Genomic DNA, 23799 nt, shown 5'->3' on the forward strand with positions numbered 1-23799 from the left:
ATCAACGACTTCTTCTCTGGAACTAAGCATTTATATTTAAGTGTTAATATCGATATCCCTAGGTGACTTGGATTCAAAAGATAAACACATTCATACTCTAAACATACATGTAAGCTCAGGAATCTTCCCCGCCCCTGAAGACTTTGATCCTTTGTTATTTTTTTTAAACCGCTGAGATCCCTACCCCATAACGGTATATAGACATTGCTGGGCATCAGACGATAACTAAAGATAAAAACAATTAGCCCTGGGGGTCTTTCCCCACCCCGAAAAACTTAGTTCCTGTTCCTTTGCTCAAATCAACCAGGTGAGCGATACAGGTCCTCTGGGCCGCTTGTATTAAGTAAATGCATTGATTTATATATCATTAAAAAAAATGTCGAATAATGAAAAACTGTGAACTTGAAAGAGTTTATCTGTCAATTTGAATGACCATTTAATAACAATGACATTCTTTGGACTGCGATAACCGAACAGGGACAGAGTATCCTGACTTTCCTCTCATTGTCATTTACAAAGGCAAAATGTTTTCTGTCATTTCAAGTCAAATTTAGGTCAAGTTCAGGTCAATATTTTCAGGTCAAAATTGGCCTAAAAAGAGCAAAATAGTGAATTCATATAAAAAATTGATCTGAATTTGACCAGATACTGACCAGAATTTGACACGAAAAAAAATCAAGGTCAAATTCAGGTCAATTTCAGGTCGAATTCTTGACCTAGAATTGACCTGAAAAATTCTTCATGTGACATTGACTTCATTTTCAGATCAATATTTTTTCAGGTCAAATTTACCTCTAGACATTTTGCCTGTGTAGTTTACTAGAGTTCCCTAAAGAGATACCGTCAATATGAATGAGTTGTCAGGAAAGAGTAGATGAATAGTTGATTTTTATTCAACTTTGTCATAAAAGCTAAAATCAAAGAGGTAGTTTGTATAAACTGACATAGTGTTTAACACTGGCCGTTGATTCATGGCAAAGTAGAAAAAACGGTCTTCTTAATAAGTACTGTCAAAGGAATATAAAGCAATTTCATTTAAACTGTACCTGTACATTTGCACATATATAATTGGACGTCTGCCAAATATGACGTCACATTTATGTAAATAATCGTTGAGACAGATCAGTCATCAATAACCAAATATCACATTGATAAGAAACCGTGTACCTAGCGCATTTGTCAGACACACATATATATACATATATATTTGGTAAGTAGTCCTCTGGTTTACAATAATAATCTAGTATTATAAGATCGGTGTTTTTATATGTCAACATGATATTAATAACTCACGTGCATTACAACAACAATGATATTTTAAGTAATACATTATAACAACCTCGTAATGTCGGGAAATATAACTACCTACTTAATCTGATATTATACTAAATAATTTAAATACAACATTTCAAATCACAAAACATTGTCTTTTGTCTTTTTTATTTCTTCTAATATCATTAAATGAGGTCATTTTCAACAACCCATGACGTATTTTGTTTCTAAAAATAGACAAGTCTTACATCAGACCTATATATTAGCTAAACGGGTTATTCCACCCGTGGAATTGATTTTGATATGCCATAGTTTATCGAAAATATAACGTACAGTGTATTTGATTTGATAAATGTGTGGAAAAGCATCACAGTTTTAAAATAACAAAACATAAAACATTGACTCTACGAAGGCGCATAAAAATTATAATTACTATATAGGAGTATTGACACTACTAACTGTATGGTATCAATAACTGCAAATCCAACTTGTAGTAAAATTACCGCCATTAAATACATTTCTATTGACCATTTAAGTGGTTGTGGGTACATGTACATTGTGTCATGATAAAACGATAGAATACAAATTACCTGGCACTGCCTAGGTGACAAAATAGCCATAAAGCGGATTTAATTTCCTGTTTTACGGATATGTTGTGTTAAGTGTGCTATAGTTTTTAAATGTTTCTCATCCTCACTGATATGATTTTTACTCAAAGTAATGTGGTTTCCCGTCCTCACTGATATGAATATTCATTGATACTCCTATCCTCACTGATATGAATATTCATTGATACTCCTATCCTCACTGATATGAATATTCATTGATACTCCTATCCTCACTGATATGAATATTCATTGATACTCCTATCCTCACTGATATGAATATTCATTGATACTCCTATCCTCACTGATATGAATATTCATTGATACTCCTATCCTCACTGATATGAATATTCATTGATCCTCCTATCCTCACTGATATGAATATTTATGATTGCCGTGGTTCTTCCGAGCTGTTAGACAGCGATCTATAACTTCACCAACGTGAATGCTTACAGCGCTCGCTTCATTGATAATAAAACTACTCTTGCTTTCCGAGTACCGCACACTTTGCTGTGTCTCCAGTTCTTTAATTCTCTGGTGTAAGTATTCAATTTCTTCGTCTTTTTGTTTTAGCTTGTTTTTGAGAGCTACATTTTCTTCAAGAGTGGCGCTACTAGCGACAGAATAATAGACCGAATTATTTGAGCCTTTAGAGAACTTGCTTACCACATCTTCTACACACACATCTACCTGTCGTCGATTTTTTCTTTTCAATCTCAGTTTTTTTAGAACATATGACACTATACGACGAAGCATGTTTTTTCTTTCTTCTTCTCTGATTTCGCCGTTTTCTGCGTCTTTGTTTTTCTGCCATGCTTGTTTCACTCCAGGCCATTGTTCAACATTAGCATCAGTGGTAGCTGTGTCGTACCTCTGTCTAGAATACGCCCGTTCACTCTGGGTCCTCCTCAAGGATGTCATGCCTCTACGGTCTGGTTTCAAGTCAACTACATGTGAATACACAGTTTGTCAAACAGTGGCCGAACCTTTGTGCGAGCGATAGAATTCTGTTGTAATTTAACTTCCGCTTAAACCTTTATACCTGATACACCCGCATTATGACAGTAGGTATGGCTAGGTAATCAGCGTAATTAGACTTGGCAGTTTAACACACAAAAAAACACGTAGATATGACCTTACAATAGATATTTATTCGTAACATTTGAGGTCATTTCCAACAACCCATGATTTGATTTCTCCAAAAGTTGATTTAGCATTTCATCAGACCTGATTATTAGCTAAAAGGATCTTTCCACCTTCAGATCAAGTCTGTTATGCCATAGGTTATCAAAAATGTGTTTAATTTGATAAATGTGTGAAAAATAACATTTCAGTTTTAAATTTGCACTACAAAACATTGACTACGAAGGCGCATTAAAGAAGGTACATGTACAATGTATTAGCTTTTAACATGGTGCTGACAATCTACGAGGGATGGTTGATATGTTATGAACTTCGTATTGAAGGAGTTACTCAAGGTTGCTCTTTTATAGGGCCGTGTACCCAAGGACTGGTCTCATTTATATCGACGAGGTAGCACTCTAGAGTAAACAAGACATGCGTCTTTTGCAAAATGGACAAAATCGGTGAAAGAGCAGTGATCCAATATTTACATAAAAATGTTTAACACCTAAGGATATCCATAATGATATTGTAGCAAAATGGGGGAAAGATGCCCCTTCATATGCTACAGTGAAAAGGTTGGTGACGGATTTAAGCGCAGCCGAAGGAACCTTGAGGATAACTCCCGTCCTGGAAGGCTTGTCAATGTTGCAACTTCTTCTTCTTCTTCCCGTAACCTCACTTCCACATTTTAACAAAATGGCCGCCATTTCCTGGCCTCTGATTGGTCCAAATTTACATATTGTCCGATTTTGATGAAATTTGGTATGTACAATGTAGGTACATCATGGGACAACGGTCACTCTCGTTACTTCACTTTCACTTTTTAACAAAGTGACCGCCATTTCCTGGCCTCTGATTGGTCCAATTTGAGATATTGTCTGATTTTGATGAAATGTAATGTAGGGGTATTAGGGGACTGCAAAATCAACTGAATGGGTTTCTTTGTCATAGCAACCATACGGAGGCTTCTGATTGGTTGAAATATAGATGTTGTTTGATTTCAATGATCGGTAAATAGGGATATTGAGGGATGCCGAACATAATGGTACGACTGCGGGGGCGTTTTGGGGGACTTCTGTAATGGTTTCCCATTACAATTAGTACTTGAAAAAATATGACGACGACGACGACGAAGATGGCGACGATGATGAAGATGGCGACGATGACGACGACGATGACGACGACGACGACGACGATGATGGTGATGATGATTATGAAGATGATGATGATGATGATGATGATGATGATGATGATGATGATGACGATGACTGATGATGATGATGATGATGATGATGATGATGATGATGATGATGAAGACCTCTATATTCATATCCTTGCCCTCCTCCACGGCCGACTGTGTCCCGTCGATCGCTCCGGTTATGGTTTATGTCGACATTGTAGTCATGATAAAGATAGCGTTTGCTCAATGTTTATCGAGTCTATTCTTGAATTATGTAGGGTTGATGTTTTCATGACCTTGTTTGGTAGGAAGTTTCAGCTGTTTACCACCTTTGTGCAAATTATGACTTTCGTTTATCTTGCCTGCTAAGCTTTTTAGCATTCTAAAAATACATAATTTATGGCCTATTGTTTTTTTGTTGAATTTTACTTTAAGAAATTTGTGACTGTGACTAGCGATTCGTACAGGTTATGTGTGAGCTTGTAGTCTTCTGAGTCTTCTGAATCGTAATGTTTGAACTTTAAATTGTCTTAGCCTTTCTTAGTATGATAAATATTTCATTCCTGGTATTTGTTTAGTTGCCCGCCTTTGAAGATTTATTATACTTTCAATGACAGTTCCAGTGTTGGATCTGACGGAGATTTGACTCCTTTTTTGTGTGAAAAAGTGGAGCTTTTTGTAGATTTCCCCCCGTTTTAGTACGATGTTATATACCCGGTATATGGTATATATATATATATATTATCAACCATCAAGTGTGTATCCGGAATTAATCAATATCATCTTTTTATGTTAGTATGTTTATTGTTCCGTAATTTGTGTCCTTCCATCACCGGAAGTTGTTTTGATGTTTAGTTGAAGAAGAATAAAATATAAGTTGGAGGCACCACGTGTTAGAGATTTTCTATATTGTACACACAGCCAAGCAAACCCCAAACACAACAACGATTGCTAAAAAGACACAATAATGAAGAACAAAAAATAGACATTGTATGTATGTTTTAAACAATAGCCAGTTTAATAACGAATGAATAAAGAAAATTATTATTGCCACCTCTTGTTAAACACACAGGCTAAAAATCGCTGTTAGATAAAATACAATATGCATAGTCCGGATATTCTTCCTAAGTGTCGGGTCTGGGGCCGACGTACATTCTCACCCTACAAAATCGAACCGGAAGTGAACAGTGGAAGATATCGTAATTTATTTTGATTTATCATTAGGCCTACAGAATTTTGGTAAGTTTTTCCTTTTTCCGTGATCTTGTTAGCTCACCTGGTCCGAAGGATTTGACTGGTAGATTTGTTTTGGGGGGTAGGGATTAAAGACCGTAAAAATGATGGTGCTGACCCCCCCCCCCCGGGGGGGGGGGGGGGGGGGGGGGGGGGCCAGAAGGTAGGGGCAAAAAGAGGTCAATTTGGCTAAATTGATAAACGAATACAGTAGAATCTAGGCTATCTATTTGTAGCATTGTGATACAGAAGAAACCTTAACCAAACAGAACACAAGTTTTCACTTTGATCAGAAGAATTCATTTTACTGAAATGCAACGATCGATATAAAGTCACGATGAAGCACGTTCGCTTTTAGCCCCAGTTTCTTCTGTAGCTATGCTCAGGCATTTTTATTTTTTATCAATATACTTGCAACCTGTATGTTTATGCATGAAGCATCTATTAGGCATGGCAATAAAAACAAGAGGCCCATGGGGCCTGTATCGCTCACCTGGTTGGATTTGACCAAATGTCAAAATAATGTTCATGTTCAATTCCTTTTGTTTGTTAACCTCAAACAATGCTATTTATGGTTATAGCGTGGGGATCCCAACTGCTTTAAAGAAATAATGAAGTCCAGACTCTCTGAGTTTACAACATGCATTTATAACTTTATGACTAGTAGTGATTTAAAGGAATTACCTCTATTTCCCATATGGGGCCCCGCCCCTTTGGCCCCTTGGGGGTCAAAGTCACCATTTATGCAAAATCTGTTCCCCTTCCCCCAAGAATACTTCTGACTAAATTGGGTTCAAATCCATTCATAACTTAATGACAAGTAGCGATTTGAAGGAATTACCTCTATTTCCCCATTAGGCCCCGCCCCTTTGGCCCCTTGGGGGTCAGAGTCACCATTTATGCAAAATCTATTCCCCATCCCCAAAGGATGTTTCTGACCAAATTGGGTTCAAATCCATTCATAACTTTATGACAAGTAGCGATTTAAAGGAATTGCCTCAATTTCCCCTATTGGGCCCCGCCCCTCAGGCCCCTTGGGGGTCAGAGTCACCATTTATGCAAAATCTGTTCCCCTTCCCCCAAGAATGTTTCTGACCAAATTGGGTTCAAATCCATTCATAACTTTATCACTAGTAGCGATTTGAAGGAATTACCTCTATTTCCCCATTAGGCCCCGCCCCTTTGGCCCCTTGGGGGACAGAGTCACCATTTATGCAAAATCTGTTCCCCTTCCCTGAAGGATGTTTCTGACCAAATTGGGTTCAAATCCATTCATAACTTTAGGACTAGTAGCGATTTGAAGGAATTACCTCTATTTCCCCTAAAGGGCCCCGCCCTTTTGGCCCCTTGGGGGTCAGAGTAACCATTTATGCAAAATCTGTTCCCCTTCCCCAAAGGATGTTTCTGACCAAATTGGGTTCAAATCCATTCATAACTTTATGACTAGTAGCGATTTGAAGGAATTACCTCTATTTCCCCATTAGGCCCCGCCCCTTTGGCCCCTTGGGGTCAGAGTCACCATTTATGCAAAATCTGTTCCCCTTCCCCAAAGGATGTTTCTGACCAAATTGGGTTCAAATCCATTCATAACTTTATCACTAGTAGCGATTTAAAGGAATTGTCTTAATTTCCCCTATTGGGCCCTGCCCCTCAGGCCCCTTGGGGGTCAGAGTCATCATTTATGCAAAATCTGTTCCCCTTCCCCAAAGGATGTTTCTGACCAAATTGGGTTCAAATCCATTCATAACTTTATGACTAGTAGCGATTTGAAGGAATTACCTCTATTTCCCCATTGGGCCCCGCCCCTTTGGCCCCTTGGGGGTCAGAGTAACCATTTATACAAAATCTGTTCCCCTTCCCCAAAGAATGTTTCTGACCAAATCGGGTTAAAATTCATTCATAACTTTATGACTAGTAGCGATTTGAAGATATTACCTCTATTTCCCCATTAGGCCCCGCCCCTTTGGCCCCTTGGGGGTCAGAGTCACCATTTATGCAAAATCTGTTCCCCTTCCCCCAAGAATGTTTCTGACCAAATTGGGTTCAAATCCATTCATAACTTTATGACTAGTAGCGATTTGAAGGAATTACCTCTATTTCCCCATTAGGCCCCGCCCCCTTGGGGGTCAGAGTCACCATTTATGCAAAATCTGTTCCCCTTCCCCAAAGGATGTTTCTGACCAAATTGGGTTCAAATCCATTCATAACTTTATGACTAGTAGCGATTTGAAGGAATTACCTCTATTTCCCAATTAGGCCCCGCCCCTTTGGCCCCTTGGGGGTCAGAGTCACCATTTATGCAAAATCTGTTCCCCTTCCCCAAAGGATGTTTCTGACCAAATTGGGTTCAAATCCATTCATAACTTTATCACTAGTAGCGATTTAAAGGAATTGCCTTAATTTCCCCTATTGGGCCCTGCCCCTCAGGCCCCTTGGGGGTCAGAGTCACCATTTATGCAAAATCTGTTCCCCTTCCCAAAAGGATGTTTCTGACCAAATTGGGTTCAAATCCATTCATAACTTTATGACTAGTAGCGATTTGAAGGAATTACCTCTATTTCCCCATTAGGCCCCGCCCCTTTGGCCCCTTGGGGTCAGAGTAACCATTTATGCAAAATCTGTTCCCCTTCCCCAAAGAATGTTTCTGACCAAATCGGGTTCAAATCCATTCATAACTTTATGACTAGTAGCGATTTGAAGGAATTACCTCTATTTCCCCATTAGGCCCCGCCCCTTTGGCCCCTTGGGGGTCAGAGTCACCATTTATGCAAAATCTGTTCCCCTTCCCCCAAGAATGTTTCTGACCAAATTGGGTTCAAATCCATTCATAACTTTATGACTAGTAGCGATTTGAAGGAATTACCTCTATTTCCCCATTAGGCCCCGCCCCTTTGGCCCCTTGGGGGTCAGAGTCACCATTTATGCAAAATCTGTTCCCCTTACCCAAAGGATGTTTCTGACAAAATTGGGTTCAAATCCATTCATAACTTTATCACTAGTAGCGATTTAAAGGAATTGCCTTAATTTCCCCTATTGGGCCCTGCCCCTCAGGCCCCTTGGGGGTCAGAGTCACCATTTATGCAAAATCTGTTCCCCTTCCCCAAAGGATGTTTCTGACCAAATTGGGTTCAAATCCATTCATAACTTTATGACTAGTAGCGATTTAAAGGAATTGCCTTAATTTCCCCTATTGGGCCCTGCCCCTCAGGCCCCTTGGGGGTCAGAGTCACCATTTATGCAAAATCTGATCCCCTTCCACGAAGGATGTTTCTGACCAAATTGGGTTCAAATCCATTCATAACTTTATGACTAGTAGCGATTTGAAGGAATTACCTCTATTTCCCCATTAGGCCCCGCCCCTTTGGCCCCTTGGGGTCAGAGTAACCATTTATGCAAAATCTGTTCCCCTTCCCCAAAGAATGTTTCTGACCAAATCGGGTTCAAATCCATTCATAACTTTATGACTAGTAGCGATTTGAAGGAATTACCTCTATTTCCCCATTAGGCCCCGCCCCTTTGGCCCCTTGGGGATCAGAGTCACCATTTATGCAAAATCTGTTCCCCTTCCCCAAAGGATGTTTCTGACCAAATTGGGTTCAAATCCATTCATAACTTTATGACTAGTAGCGATTTAAAGGAATTGCCTCAATTTCCCCTATTGGGCCCCGCCCCTCAGGCCCCTTGGGGGTCAGAGTCACCATTTATGCAAAATCTGATCCCCTTCTGCCAAGGATGTTTCTGACCAAATTTGGTCAAAATCCGATAAGAACTTGATGACTAGTAGCGATTTGAAGCAAATGTTGACGGACGGACGACGGACGACGGACACCGGACGACGGACGACGGACGACGGACGCTGCACCATGGCATAAGCTCACCGGACCTTCGGTCCAGGTGAGCTAAAAACAGAATGAAGATGTGTGGATTTTTGGATTTTTAATGACTTTTTTTAATTTCGGAAATTTGGTAATTCCAGAGACCTATATACTATATACTAGGGATTCGCAACAAGCTCATTGGCTTACCAAACGTCACCGCCGAGCGGAAGTTCGGGTGATTTATCCCAGAGTGCATTGCTGCTCCTACTGTTTAGATGCCATATTGAAAGTACGCCTGAAACACGGTCAGCTTTATCACAGCTCATAGAAGACTATTGTCCGATAACAAATCAAGGGAATCAAACGTAAGTGCATTTTTTTTTTATGTATACTGGTGTTTCAAAGGTATTTCGTCGTACTTTTTGTTCGGAAGACTGCACATGTGACCGTTCAACTTCTTTTCACGGCGATTACCGCGGGGCCGATTACCGCGCTGGTTAGCTTATGTCTGGTGTTAAGGACAGTGCTACATGGTTTCAGTTTAACTCCTTTTTTATTTATTGACCAATTTCAAAATGGTTTTCAAATAATTGTTGCTCGATAGTTACTGTATCGCGTTTGGTCAAATTTGTTGTGTAATTCATTGTGAATATTTAGTTATTGCCCAGTGAAAATAAGTAAACAAAACAAATTATGGTTATATTGTGAATGGCTGGTGTTAAGGACAGTGCTACATGGTTTCAGTTTATATAATTAACTCCTTTTTTATTTATTGACCAATTTCAAAATGGTTTTCAAATAATTGTTGCTCGATAGTTACTGTATCGCGTTTAGTCAAATTTGTTGTGTAATTCATTGTGAATATTTAGTTATTGCCCAGTGAAAATAAGTAAACAAAACAAATTATGGTTATACTGTGAATGGCTGGTGTTAAGGACAGTGCTACATGGTTTCAGTTTATATAATTAACTCCTTTTTTATTTATTGACCAATTTCAAAATGGTTTTCAAATAATTGTTGCTCGATAGTTACTGTATCGCGTTTGGTCAAATTTGTTGTGTAATTCATTGTGAATATTTAGTTATTGCCCGGTGAAAATTAGTAAACAAAACAAGAGAAAAAGATGGCTGGTATACTATCGTCTATTTTGTTTTTAACTGGAAGGTGTATATAATTTAAACTATCCATTAATTATATTCAATTAAACTTTAATATCATATTTATGATTAGATTAGTGATTTGAAAGCTATAATCCCCCCCCCCCCCCCCCCCCCCCCAACCTTTGGGGCATTGATCACACCTCACCTTTGATAAAAACATTAACACCTGGTCATGGGGCATCTCCTAATAAACTCAAAGGGGGTCCATTCAGAATATATGTAGAGTATATACCTGTATGTACCTGTACTTCTGGGTCTACAGAAAAAAATATTGTCATGGTGATCACCTGGGCTCCCCCACTCCATCCAAACCACACCTTTATTACCTTTGAGATATACATGAATCAACAGGTGTGTCTCGTTGTCAACACCTGTCCTGAGGCTGGCCATGTCCATCTCCCCAAAATACTAGAGTTCACTAAAGGCATGCTGTGCAGTATACAATCTAAATATTTACCTGTACTCTGGAAGACAAAAATCCCTCAGGTGTGTCCTCATTCCCTAATTAAACTTAAATGGGTCCATTCATATTTAGATATATGTGTTTTTAGGTTAATTTTGAATTTACGAATCTGTTTGATCAACATTTGGGGTATATGAATTTACTGCAGGGTATTTGAAATTTGAATGTTTCAAATTTAAATCTTATAGAAGCTTCTCTGCCTATTCTATACCATAATGTATCAATACTTATTAAACTTGATTTTTTTTTCAGAAAGCCAAAGAAGAAAAGATCTACCATTGGTACATGACCTAAGCACTATCAAAGTTTTCAATACTAAATAATAAAATATTATCAATCATCAAACATGACAGTGCTTTTTTTTTTCATTTTACTTAAGACTTTTGCTATAGCATTTGTCTAATAAACAAGAAATATCTCTAAAAAAGATAAAAGGCATAGTTATAATGCTGGTTTTTATACTGTAAAACTGCTGGTGAAATAAATCAACGAATCACTGGTCTAGTGGTGGGTGCAGATGAGCTCTAAGGCCTATATGTATATAAGATATATAACATTAAACAACTACAGATGTGTACAGGAGAGTGTTACATACATGTACATGAAAACTGTTCAATAAAATTATCTACACTAATAAATTTTGTCTTTTGCAAGCCAAGTATAGTATTAACCTAAATTTGACATCTCTCTTACATTATTAACATATAATAGTTGGATTAATTTAAAAACAGAATGTCTTATGTAGTAATATTGTTTTATACATTTTACCCTCAGACCTGTATATAATGGACATATCAAAATAAAATGAAACTCGCCCTCGATGTCACCCAAATCACAATTGTTACAGGTTCTATTTCTTTGGGTAATATTATTATGTCTACCTATTTCTATATTTAATTTGTGTGAGGATGCTTCACATACATTTATATTTAGTTTCTATAGGTTTAAAACTGTACATAGTGGCTATCTATCAGATATCAATATATAATCTACCTTTCGACGAACTAGATATCTGTTAACATGTTTTGTTTTGTAACATCGGTCAATCTCTGCTCAATGCTTTTAAAAGCATAGTCTACTGGTGAATAAGAATAAAACATGTTCTCAATACCTAAAGCGGCTAATTCATTCTTAATGTCACATATCCACACATCATTCTCATTTACCATTTCATCAAGACATGTTTTCAATACCAGATTATCCGACTGTTTCACCAATATTTGAACACTCTTAATTTTGTAATGTACGCTTTCGACATGCGGTGCTTTATGAAATCCCCATATTTCCGATGCATAACGTAAAATACTATTTACATACGAATCAAAAATAGAACAATAAGTTTCTACATTCAAGCAATGATTTCTAAGAGAAGTTGTCAGAAAATAAAGCTTTTCTGCCTTGTTCTGCAAAATGTTTTTGTGTTTTGTAAAACTTCCCATTGTAGTTGAACAGCATACCCAATAATTTAAAACTGTCAACAATTTCTATATTGTCATTATTATTCATTATTATATTTCCATGGCTCATTATTTCTTATTTGTCCACAATTTCTAAACACCATGATTTTAGTTATATCAACATTGACCTCCAGATTTCATTTTATGGTATATGCATGTAAAGAATCCAACATAATTTGTAAATCTTCTGGGCAGTTAACAAATAAAGCCATGTCGTCGGTATACATTAGCAAGAAAAGATCAAGCATCTGTAATTCAATACTTGGACAGTTGTCATTAATAAAGTGTATTTACTATTTAGATACAAAGAAAATAACACAGGTGATTATATTTCCCCTTGTAAGAGTCCGGTATAATTAGGGAAGCACTGACTGAAGTCAGTATCACTATCGAAAATATAAGAATCGTCGTCAGTATATTTCTCTATACATCTAAATTTAGATCATCGTCTAATGGCAGAAAATCGGACGACATTTTCCATGTTTCTATATGAATCTTTAACGGGAAAATAGTGCTTTTTTCGGTTAGACACTACTTAAATATCGTTGTTCACATCTGCCGATATACATTACAGTGCATAGGTATAACTATCGCCAGTGTGAAGTTATCTCGGCCAAACGCGGTGACACATGTGCACAGACAGTCGTCGCCATCTCTTGGCACGGCACATGTCACTTATATAAACAACTCCGATATCCATCTATTGCGCAGCCGCAGCGCTTGGTCTCGCTAGATCTCGTGCTAAATATACCTCCGGTTATGAGAACAATCGTGACTCTGCGAGAAAAGCGGTTGTTGCGAGTCCCTAGTATATAGGTCTCTGGTAATTCTTGTCGGCTTTGTCAACCATTTTTCAAAAAATGCGTCAGTATGAAAAAAAAAAAATTTTCGAAGTGATTTTGGCGATATTTAGATAAACCACAATATAAAAATATATGTATTTTATCATATGAAAGCAAATTTGGCGTCTAAAACATAAACAATTTTTTTGTCTCTGCGCAAAGATGCCACAATTTAAAAAAAAAAACAAGCAAATTATCTCCCTTTGCAATTATCTACAATTTTGCTTTCGTCGCCAAAGAAAATACACACACCTGTCTAAAACATGTAAACTAGAAAAATAAGAAGTAACATTTAAATGTCTGTATGAAAAGCATCAAATTAATCAGGGACTGTGTCTGTGACCGTATCTTTGACATTGTTAGAATTAAGACGACTGTCAAATATATTGAAATCACATGAAAATGTATTTTTAACAACACTTGGAAATAATCATTGAGATTTTTAGGAACATACCAAGTCTATATCAGTCCCGATTTTACTTTCACTAGTTTCAATTTCACAGTAACAAACTTGCACAATATTCGTCACAATCACGTCGGAACGATCGCTTACGTAACTTGTCGTGAGTTACGATACTCAACTATAAGTTAGTGGATTATACATGCTATATAGATAAATTCTTTCATGAAAATGTTTCATTGGTGCAGTACCATTACTATCTTTTAAATTAATAACTTAATTAAGTTGTACATCGACAAAATTGAAGTGTTATGCATTTTCAAATGCTAAAACCAAACCTGCATGAAAGTGAAAGTAGATAATGTAAACATGGTCTGTGGCTTACCATAGTCGTAACGGACCCCATTTTATTTTTTTCATATGGTCATTTCGAACAAAAAGCGGAATAATCACACATCTTTTATGGTATGTATGTATAGATAGAACATGTGTTAAATTAAATAAGAGTATTTTTGACATGTAATCGGCGTTTAAAGAAAAATACACGGATTTACAGATTTCAATTTTGGACCTCATCTTACCGCCATTGATTTTCTCTAAGATTTTTCTCATTAACATAGCCTCAATATCATATTTGCATCATCGGTCAATCGAATGTTTTAAAGGTATACGCTTTCATGTGCTAATTTAACGCTATAAAAAGGCGCTTGAGAATGACGTTTTAGGTATAAGGTAAGGTGACCAAAAAAAAGTTACCTCCCCTTTGCCTGAGCATAGCTATCTTCTGGTCTGACACATGTACACCAGCCATGGTATCAGGGCCAGTGGAAACTCGGCTAAGTCACATACTTTGTGTAAAAGTTTACAGTAGAGCACAGTAAGCCACAATTACAATCGTGAGTTAACAGCCTTTTGCTTTTGATTTATATCGGTGGTAATATAAGATGTTTGTCATAAGAGTGAGAGGTTGCTATTTCTAGTCACAGTGCGGACAGTTAAGCCCCCCCCCCCCCCCCCCCCCCCCCCCCCCTCCCCATTATTCCTTCTTTTTACACACAGTATCTATAACAGATGGAATATGTGAGTGTCGAGCGAGGTTTTTGCACTCCCAGCAATCATTTAGATTAGTTTTTTTCAAATACTTTCTATGTCATAGATAACTGTCACTAACAGCATACAAAATTCACTTGTATCGACAAGTGTTAGCATTAATGAAGTTTAAGGCCATATATATTTGGGGCTAATTGCAGATTTTCGGGTTGCTACCATTAATGGATTTTTGGAGAGAAAATTGAACTGAGGACAGAAAAAACAACAACAACAAAACAATAAAGATGATAGACATTATCACATATAGATAATAAAGAGGAAAAAACAGTAACAGTACCAAATCACAGTCATTAGATCAAATCTCAATATTGAAAGTTTTTAATGATTGGTACCACACCTCGTTGGAAGTGATATATATTAATCAACAGTCTTCAAGTTCAGTACATATATATTTTAAACATTTCAAAATACATTTTTATCGAGTTTCCTCTTTCATTTTTAGATTTAAGAAGAAAGTGTGAGGTTTGGCCATGGGGAAGAATTATTACTGTGATTTCTGTGACAAGACTTTTGCAGATAAAGCAAACAATCGAAAAAATCATCTGAAAGGTCTGATTCACCAACAATGTCGCAAAGCATTTTATGATCAATTCCGGAAACCAGAGGTTATCCTAGCAGAGGAGATGGCAAAACGTCCATGTAAACATTTCTTATCGTCAGGAAACTGTTCTTTCATGGCGAGCTGTAAATATTCACACATGACTGATGAACAGAAACAAGAAATGCAAAGACAGATTGATTTAAAGAAAAGTGTTGTTGCTTCCAAGACAAAAGAGACAGAGGAACCGCCTTCCTTGGATAAATGGCTTGGAAAAGTTCAAAAGTGTTCAAAGGATAAAATCAAAGGGGAGATAACTCCGACAAGACTAGATTTACCAATGTATTCTCTTCCTCCACATCTAGGGGGCATAGCCAACCTTCCTCCCTCATTACTTCCTCCTCCTCCAGATGTTTTTACATCGCTGCCTTTAGAGGAATGGGGATGAGAGTTGTTTAGCTGTAGCTAATATTTCCAATGATGAATATAGATGTAACTAAAATAAAATGTCTCCATTACAATGAACAAAAAGTCTGAAGTGTCATTTATGCTTACACTTTATGCTTACTTCTTACTGATACATATACAATATACATAATTGTACACTTGTATGGATAGAGATATTTTGAATTCCAATGTAGACCAAGATTATAAGACTCTTTCATATGTGTATATGTAGGATAGGGACATTCCACCCGAGGGGTCACAAAATGTGGTGAAACCCGAGGCTTGCCGAGGGTTTTACCACATTTTGTGATCCCGAGGGTGGAATATCCCTATCCTACATACACACATAATGAAAGAGTCTTTTTCTCTCATATCATTACCGAATTTCTGGCGAAAGTGTCCCTCAGCCATCCATTTTCTTCAATTTTTTAATTTCTTTATTTGACGTTTTTACTAAATATACTTGTGATATTCTGAAAGATCATACCCTATTTTTAGCAAACAGCGTTTGCACACAAATTTCATTCATTTTGTGGTTAAGTGATGAACGAATGAACAATTCGCCGATAAAAATTACCGTAACTTGACCGACTTTTACGTGGCCGTGATCAAATTGTCAACATCCGAGAAAAAGAAGTTCTATCAACAATACTGAAAGCCAACGCTGAAATGAGTTCCCCAACTTCACATATAATTTGATTTGCACCTCGACATATTTAATCATTTCACAGAACACACTGTACTTTTAAATGTCAAGTCAAATTTTTTTTATAAAATACTACGTCACTGCATGACGTCACGACTGTCATTGGAATTCCATTCATAGTTCAATGAGAGTGATGTCGATCTCGATCGCCATGACGCGGCGATGTTTCGTGGCTGGTAATTTTAAATTCACTGTGATTTTGGCAACTTCGTGTGTGAACCAGCGAACAGTGACTCTATACGAGTATTCGATCTTTTCTGTGACATAGGATTATATGTGTTTAACCGGTTGTCTTGATGGAATGACGAAGGTAGGTCAGTCGATAGGCTAACGATGATCATATTGAAAGGCTAGGATGGCAGTTAGTTTTCATGGTTACTCTACACAAATATAGACTCTGAGTTACAATTGAAATAAATATTTTTTATATGAACATCGAGGGGTGTCATTTTTACCGAATGTTCGTTCATTTAAGAGCCAATTCCCAACTTCCAAAAACACAGGTTACTGAGTAGGCCTAACAGTTACTGACAGTACCGTAGAGTAAACAAATTCCAGGGCCCCCTGCTGACGCAAACGGAACCATTTCATAGGTTGTGACGTTTGACATTTTCTTTTTTATATTTTTTTATGTATGGCTTTTATTTTACTTCCTGTCATTGCCAGGTGATTGTGTGTGTTTACATGTTTTTAATGACAAATGACAAATCTGTCGGGTAGGCAAGTCTGTATTGTACTGTAACTGTTACAACAGGCCTGTAACGTTAGGCGTAGTCTAACTGTTTGTTACAGTAACGGAGTTATATGTTCGCTCAGATGAAATGTCTAATCGTTTAACCATGTAGCCCTATTGATTTACTGCTGATATGATATATATTTATCTAAGAATGTATGTATTTTTATAGTTAAGTCCAACGTTTCAAAACCGACACCGACGATAAGGACTGTCGGATGTGAACACAAGCAGACGACGTTGTGAGAGTTGTCCCCCTTGAACGCAGATTAATCCGCGCGCGTGAAATGCTATGTAAGATAGATTTATCTTACATAGCTATCTTACATGGGCAAACTCTATCCAACATGGCGAGATATGAGAGAAAAGGTATATGTATGTAGCTACTTTTCAAAAAGAAAATTTTTGTTCAGATTTTATTGGCAACCATTTTTTTTTACTGTTATTAAAAAATGCTTTTCTTCAGTTGCAAATTATCTACAAACCTAGCTATATAGGCCATTTTCATTAGATGTTGAAAATGTCTGCCACTAAATTATCAATAATAGAGTTTCAGTGTTGTACATTAACCTATTAACAGTAAGATTAAAAAGGGAGTATTAATTTTTATGTTTCTGAATTTCTGAAAAAAATACAATCTGGGAAGGGGGTGGGGGGTATAAAAATTGATATAATTTAGGTCAGTTGACATCAAATGATGATTCTACTTCAGATCGGGTTCAACCATTCAATAAGTAAGCTTAAGATGAAGTTTCCAGGAAGAATAAACGGTTACATATTAATGAATTGAAGTTTTGAGATAGAAGAAAAAACCTCGCATGTCATCAATACGCTTCAGAAAATAAATATCAAATCATAAGGACATTCCTGTAAGCAGGAGAGTTGCAATCTAGAAATGGAAAATTAATAATTGGATTATTGAACTTGTCATACTTACCATACAGCTTAGTTGTAAGCTACCCTTGCAGATTACAATGAAAGTTAAGATTGAGGTATTTGGCCGATTTTGATTTTTTTTTTTTTTTTAGTTTCCTTGAAACTTTTTTAAAGTTGGTGCGAAGTATATATACTTACATGTAAGTAGAAATCACCCTGTGATCAAGAGTCCATCGAGTAAATTATCAAGAATGTATACAAGGGGAGGTAACTGCTATTACATTGAATTGCAAACCAGGGGAGACTACTGTGGTAGCACTGTTTGTGTATTCTCTTTAGCTGTCAATTAAAAACTAAATAGATTATAAAATATTAATACATAGAGTTCTAACATTTAAATCTATACAGTTTTCGCAAAATTCAGAACAATTCTATAGTGATACTCTGTTTGTGAGTGATATTTATGATTTACTTATTATGGATAAAATCAACATTTCATGTGAAAATTTTAATCATGAACATGTTTTCCCTGTCAAATGCCCTGATAACCTGTTATTTTATTACAAACTTCATCTTGGTCATCTCGATTTTTAAATAGTTATGATAAAGAAAATCAAAACATAACAAAGTGTTACAAATACACTCTACCGTAACAAAGACAGAAGAAAACGATTTTAGTGGTACGATATTGCTGACAGCCATAACCAGAACTCTAGATCTCAAGGTCACCATACCAACAATTATCTAAAAGCAGCGTAGACAAGAATCATTGGGAACAAGTCAGTAGTTTCCCATTCATAAAGTAGATGATCAGCACCCACGGCCACGAATAAAACTTGTGGTTGGTATAATGGTATAAGTATGAGCCGCTGGTAGACTGGTGGAATTGATACTCCGACAAGCGACCATCTACCAGAAATCGTCCGTCCGTCATCCGGAGAAATCTTGCCGCCAGCCCTCAAGTTTTTTGTTAAGAATTGTTCCGTTAAATTTTAATACTAGCTTATCTCCCCATAATTTGAAGCTCTAGAATCAGATTCGGATTCTTTTATTTCTTTGTGTTTTTCAACACATCAAAGAGACATTAGGAAAAAATACAATGAAATATAGTATGACACAATACACAATTACAAAAGTACTTGTCTAACATACACATATATGTATACCTACACTTTAGTATTACTATATATTATAAAAATGAACATAACGTCATTATGACAGTTCACAATAGTTCATGTACATTATAAATAGACTAACATATAGTAAATTAATCAATTAAATGAGGTTATTACGTTGTTTTGTCGCTAAATAAAGGAATTTTCCTTGCTTACTCAATTCAGAAACATTTTGAACACTTAACTTAAAAACACTTACAGATATACCCTGTAGACCAAACTCATGAAGCTCAATTCGTATCCACAATTTTAATATTCTATAAACAGATCCGGTCTACATCCACAACTCCATATACGTTATCGCAGCTACTGGTAGGACTTGCAGATCCCCGACCCCTGGGAAAACCCTAACAAGTGACTATTTTCTAATTAACTTAGATAGTATACTGGTAGATATTGCAATGACACAGCTTGATCAGGCCTTACTGGTAGGGATATCGCCAGCCCTATTATTTAGATTTTATAACTCATGGTGGAAGGCACAGTGGCGTGGTATAGACAAACATCGCTGCTCTCCCAAACTCTTGTGAAATGTGGAACGTGTGTCTTTAACCAAAAATATTTCTGTTACTTCGGGTTGTCCCTCCTCTGTCTTATCCGGACACTGTCTATACTGTATTTAACCATCCATTTGACGAAATTCCAGTTATATTATGTGATAGAAGTGGTTCAGGTACTTTCATGACGAATCTGAGGGAAAACATTCAGTAACTTGTTAAATTTCTAGGAAATAGGTTGGGCCTAACCAAACAAGTCCTTTTTGTAAAGGAGAGTATCGTATATGTATGTGTAGGATATTGATGCGTCGGACTTGAACTTGTATTGAACATCCTTGGCTAGCGAAGTTGCAAAATATGCTATACATTCATACCCTGAATGGGAGTTCATGCGTTGTTTCATTTTTAGCTCACTTGGCACTTTGGCTAAAACAACGTGTCTGTGAAAAAATACATTGACCAACTTTCAAGGTTACGGGGGTCAACGTTGCTAAACCATTTTTAAATACTATCTTCACATCAACCGAATGGCAAGCATACATGAAAAGGCGACTATAGGTTCCTTGTATGCGCCCCAGAGGTTTTGAGAAAAGGAACGACTTTGACAAGCATTCCGTGTCACGAGTGAGGTCAATGTGCTAAAATTATTTAACTTCTTACGAAATGTCTTTATTCATGAATTTGATTAGTGAATTCTTGGTATGAAGCCCGGCAACGTTGCAAAAGGACTGACGTTTGATCTGTAGTCAAGGCCACAGGGTTAATTTAGTAGTAAAAACACATACTATTTAAAACTTCTTCTGGTGAAACGAAAGAGCCTTAATAACGACATTTCGCTGGTCGTTCCTGGGATAAGGTCCGACAAAGTTTGCGAATATTATGTTATGATATGAATCTTGTTGCCCTAAACAAAATCTTAAAAACTATATTCTAGAAATACCCAAACTAAGCATTCAGTATTCAAAATATGCATTTGCCTCGGAACAATGCTACATAGTGCTATTCAAAACACCATCAACAAGCCGAGGATTCCCCTTGCACAATCTGTACCAGTCAAATTTGGGTAATTTTAGAATAATGAAACCACTTGAAACTAGTGACCAGGGGCACTTTGCTGATTCCATCAGACCCTGATGATATCTCTTGGTTAGGGTTCCACTTGTGAACCCTGAAATTGGCCATATTGATAATGTATTGACTACACAACAAAATAAATCTCGTCCATTACCGTGACAAATTATTTCTTGAAAAGTTAATCAACCAAACGTTTTAATCGAAATAGTTAGCAGATGCTAGTTTAGAGGGTCACTTTTAATGAATATTCGCGTTTAGGGAAGCTATTCGGCGTCAATTAGAATTGAACTGGTCACCAGGGGACGAACCCGGCCCCTTTTCACGCCGCCCTCTACCGGCTACTATGGACAATAGCATCGAGCGTCTGGCATATCACGGCCAGGTCCATAAAGAAACATTTCTGCATGATTTAACGCCTGGTCAGCGGACATAGGACTGTAAAGTGTTAACGTATAAAACACAATCTGTCATATTAAACGCACCGTTAATACTTGTATGCCTCACTCAGATGGGATTGTGTTTTCTATCGACACATTTTAAGGTTCCACAGAGCTTAACATGTTATTATTTATGAGAAGAATGAAATATTTTTAATTAATGGTATGACAAATCAGTTTTCGTAAGTGTATTTCCTTTATCCATAAAATATCATTTATACTAATTTTCATAAAACGACAACGAGTTAAAATATGATCGACTAGGGTTGTTGTATAGTTTACACAATACCAGAGGCTCCATACTCTACGTTACCGCAGCCCTCCAAAAGTTTTAGCTATTTCTATCTTTTTATAAAGTCCGTAAAATATTGTACTGTGCAGTAACATTCCAGCCCAGCCCTACCCCACCCTCATACTCCCAACATCCCAGTCCCCCCTATAATCAACATTCCAGCCCTACCCCACCCTCATACTCCCAACAGCGGTTATGGTTATTCCCCCAATGCTCTCAACATCCCAGCCCCCCCCCCCCCCCCCCATAATTAGCATAACAGCCCAATCCCACCCTCATACTACTAACATTCCCCAAATGCTCTCAACATCCAAGCCCCCTTCCCCCTCCCAATGCTCTCAGAATCCCTGTCCCCCTATACTCTCAGCATCCCAGTCCCCCCCCCCCCCCCCCCACCCCAGTTACTCTCAGCATACCAGTCTCCCTATACTCTTAAAATCACAGCCCCACCTCACCCTTTCATCAAGGTCATATATTTATTACCTCTTTTACAGCACTGATTTTTGCTTCCAATCAAGTCTCTGGAAATGGTGTCGAGTTTCAAACCTTTTTACTGGGGCTGTGACCATACAGACACATCTTTAATGGAATTTTGACAAGTCGAACGCCTCTTTTTCTCGAACTCTGACAGTCAATACTGTTATCTCGAAATGTGACGAGTTGAATAGTCCTCCTCTCGATTTTTACCTCTTTACTCGAGCTTCACGAGTGGAACATTCATTTAATCGAAATCAATATGAATCTGAAAAAAAAAATTGTTACCAGTCGAATGTTCGCGGCCTCCAAATAAAAATTCGGCCCGTGTGTGCGGCGAAATGTGATTAATAAATCTATATTAGTTTAGGTTAAAAATCATGATAATGAAGAAATCGGTTTGATCATTCATTAAGTAATTGGTGGTGTGTACCATATTTTTTTCTATATAAATTAGAGACCCGGGCGGGGGACGTACGGCAGTAATTACTCTGTCAAGAAACACACTGTCGACTTATGTAATATGGAATTTTTCATCAAAAGATGATTGATTAAGTAACGGGCCGGACTATATTCCGGCCACCTGAGGGTTTGTCGGGGACTTCCCTATAAAACAGCAGGGCTCCTCTCTGATGGCAAACCAGTATGCTGCGATTTTGCTATTATAGTTTTTACCGCAGAATATTTCAATTAGCGCGTGTGTTTTATCTCACTGCATTATCAAAGTCTAGCCCGGGAGGAGGCTGTGTGGGGTGTTTTGGTGAGTCGGACGACATTGTGTATGTAGAAAGGATCCCACTGGCACAAACCTCTCCGTGATCGTGCTCGGAAGTCTATAGTCTGATGAGAAATCCCAGAAATTATTCCAATATATAAAATATTTTTATAATGATATTTAAAAATAAAATTAACAAAATAGTAATTAAAAAGTAATTTAAACTACAGTGTATGATAACATTAAGATTGTCTTCAATGTATCGTTTTATAAAACATGGATATCTTTTTAAGTATATTTCAGATTTTCTCGTGCAGCTTAATAAAATGACATATTGACCTTATCAGTTGGCGATTTATTTGTAACTTTTACTGCACGTGTTAGCATTCATTTCCTGTATTGCTGATACCCTCACTAAGAAACCGTTGATTTGAACAAAATTTTATCCCAAATGAGCACACGAACATCACGGAGAGAATTCAGAAAAAAAGACGAATATTCTTTCAAGAGCTAATCTGTTTCTGCTATGAAACCAGGAAACGGGTATCCTTATTTCATATTTTACACACTGAATGTTGATCTTTAAAGATGTCTCGTCTTGATGCAGCTTATAATTTGTTCCAATTGATCAGGATTGCCCAAGAAGTTTCCAGTCCCGAGAACAGACGGAGTTCCTCCGTTCAACGGGTGTTTTTATTAATCAGCCCGTGATTGAAGAGTTAATGACAGGTTCGGGTAAATCATACAGGTAAAAACACAGGTAACAAATGTACGAACAACAAAAGGGAAGTGTGGCCGGTTTTTGTTAGTCCATGCGCGTCATTGGGAAAACCTGATCCACCCCTAACATCAAACCAGGCTTGTAATATATCCCGTCCGTCGACGACCACATTTACCGACCACGGTGCCCGACCTGTCCCCTCGACAGTCGTAACTCTCTCATAACGAGCCTTGGATGACGGGAACACATTTTTGAGGTTGATGTCATAAAAGGGAGATTTGAAACCATATAATTAAATTATGTGTTTAGGTACATGGATTATTTTTTGTCTTGGCGTCTGTTCGTTGTATTGGCCGGGTAGGTTCATATCCTGGCTACCAACCCTTAAGAATTAGTAAGCTGAATTATGTTAATCTAATGCTAGTTTTTTTTTTCTTTTTTATTTCCCT

The 23799-nt window shown here is 37.3% G+C and overlaps 1 protein-coding gene across 4 annotated transcripts; it reads left to right on the plus strand.

The window, feature by feature from the left end:
* The first annotated feature begins 5340 nt into the window (after positions 1-5340).
* LOC117329719 (zinc finger matrin-type protein 5-like) lies at positions 5341-15728 on the plus strand. 4 transcript variants are annotated; one of them, XM_033887812.1, is made up of 2 exons: positions 5341-5421; positions 15108-15728. In XM_033887812.1, exon 2 carries the CDS (start codon positions 15136-15138, stop codon positions 15649-15651), a length of 516 nt encoding a protein of 171 aa, XP_033743703.1. In that variant the 5' UTR covers positions 5341-5421; positions 15108-15135; the 3' UTR covers positions 15652-15728. The 4 variants fall into 4 exon arrangements, with proteins under 4 accessions (XP_033743703.1, XP_033743701.1, XP_033743700.1 ...); XM_033887810.1 differs by lacking the exon at positions 5341-5421 and adding an exon at positions 14057-14432; XM_033887809.1 differs by lacking the exon at positions 5341-5421 and adding an exon at positions 14210-14451.
* Positions 15729-23799: the final 8071 nt, after the last annotated feature.

The sequence above is a fragment of the Pecten maximus genome, chromosome 6 (assembly GCF_902652985.1).
Source record: "Pecten maximus chromosome 6, xPecMax1.1, whole genome shotgun sequence".
NCBI lineage: Eukaryota > Metazoa > Mollusca > Bivalvia > Pectinida > Pectinidae > Pecten > Pecten maximus.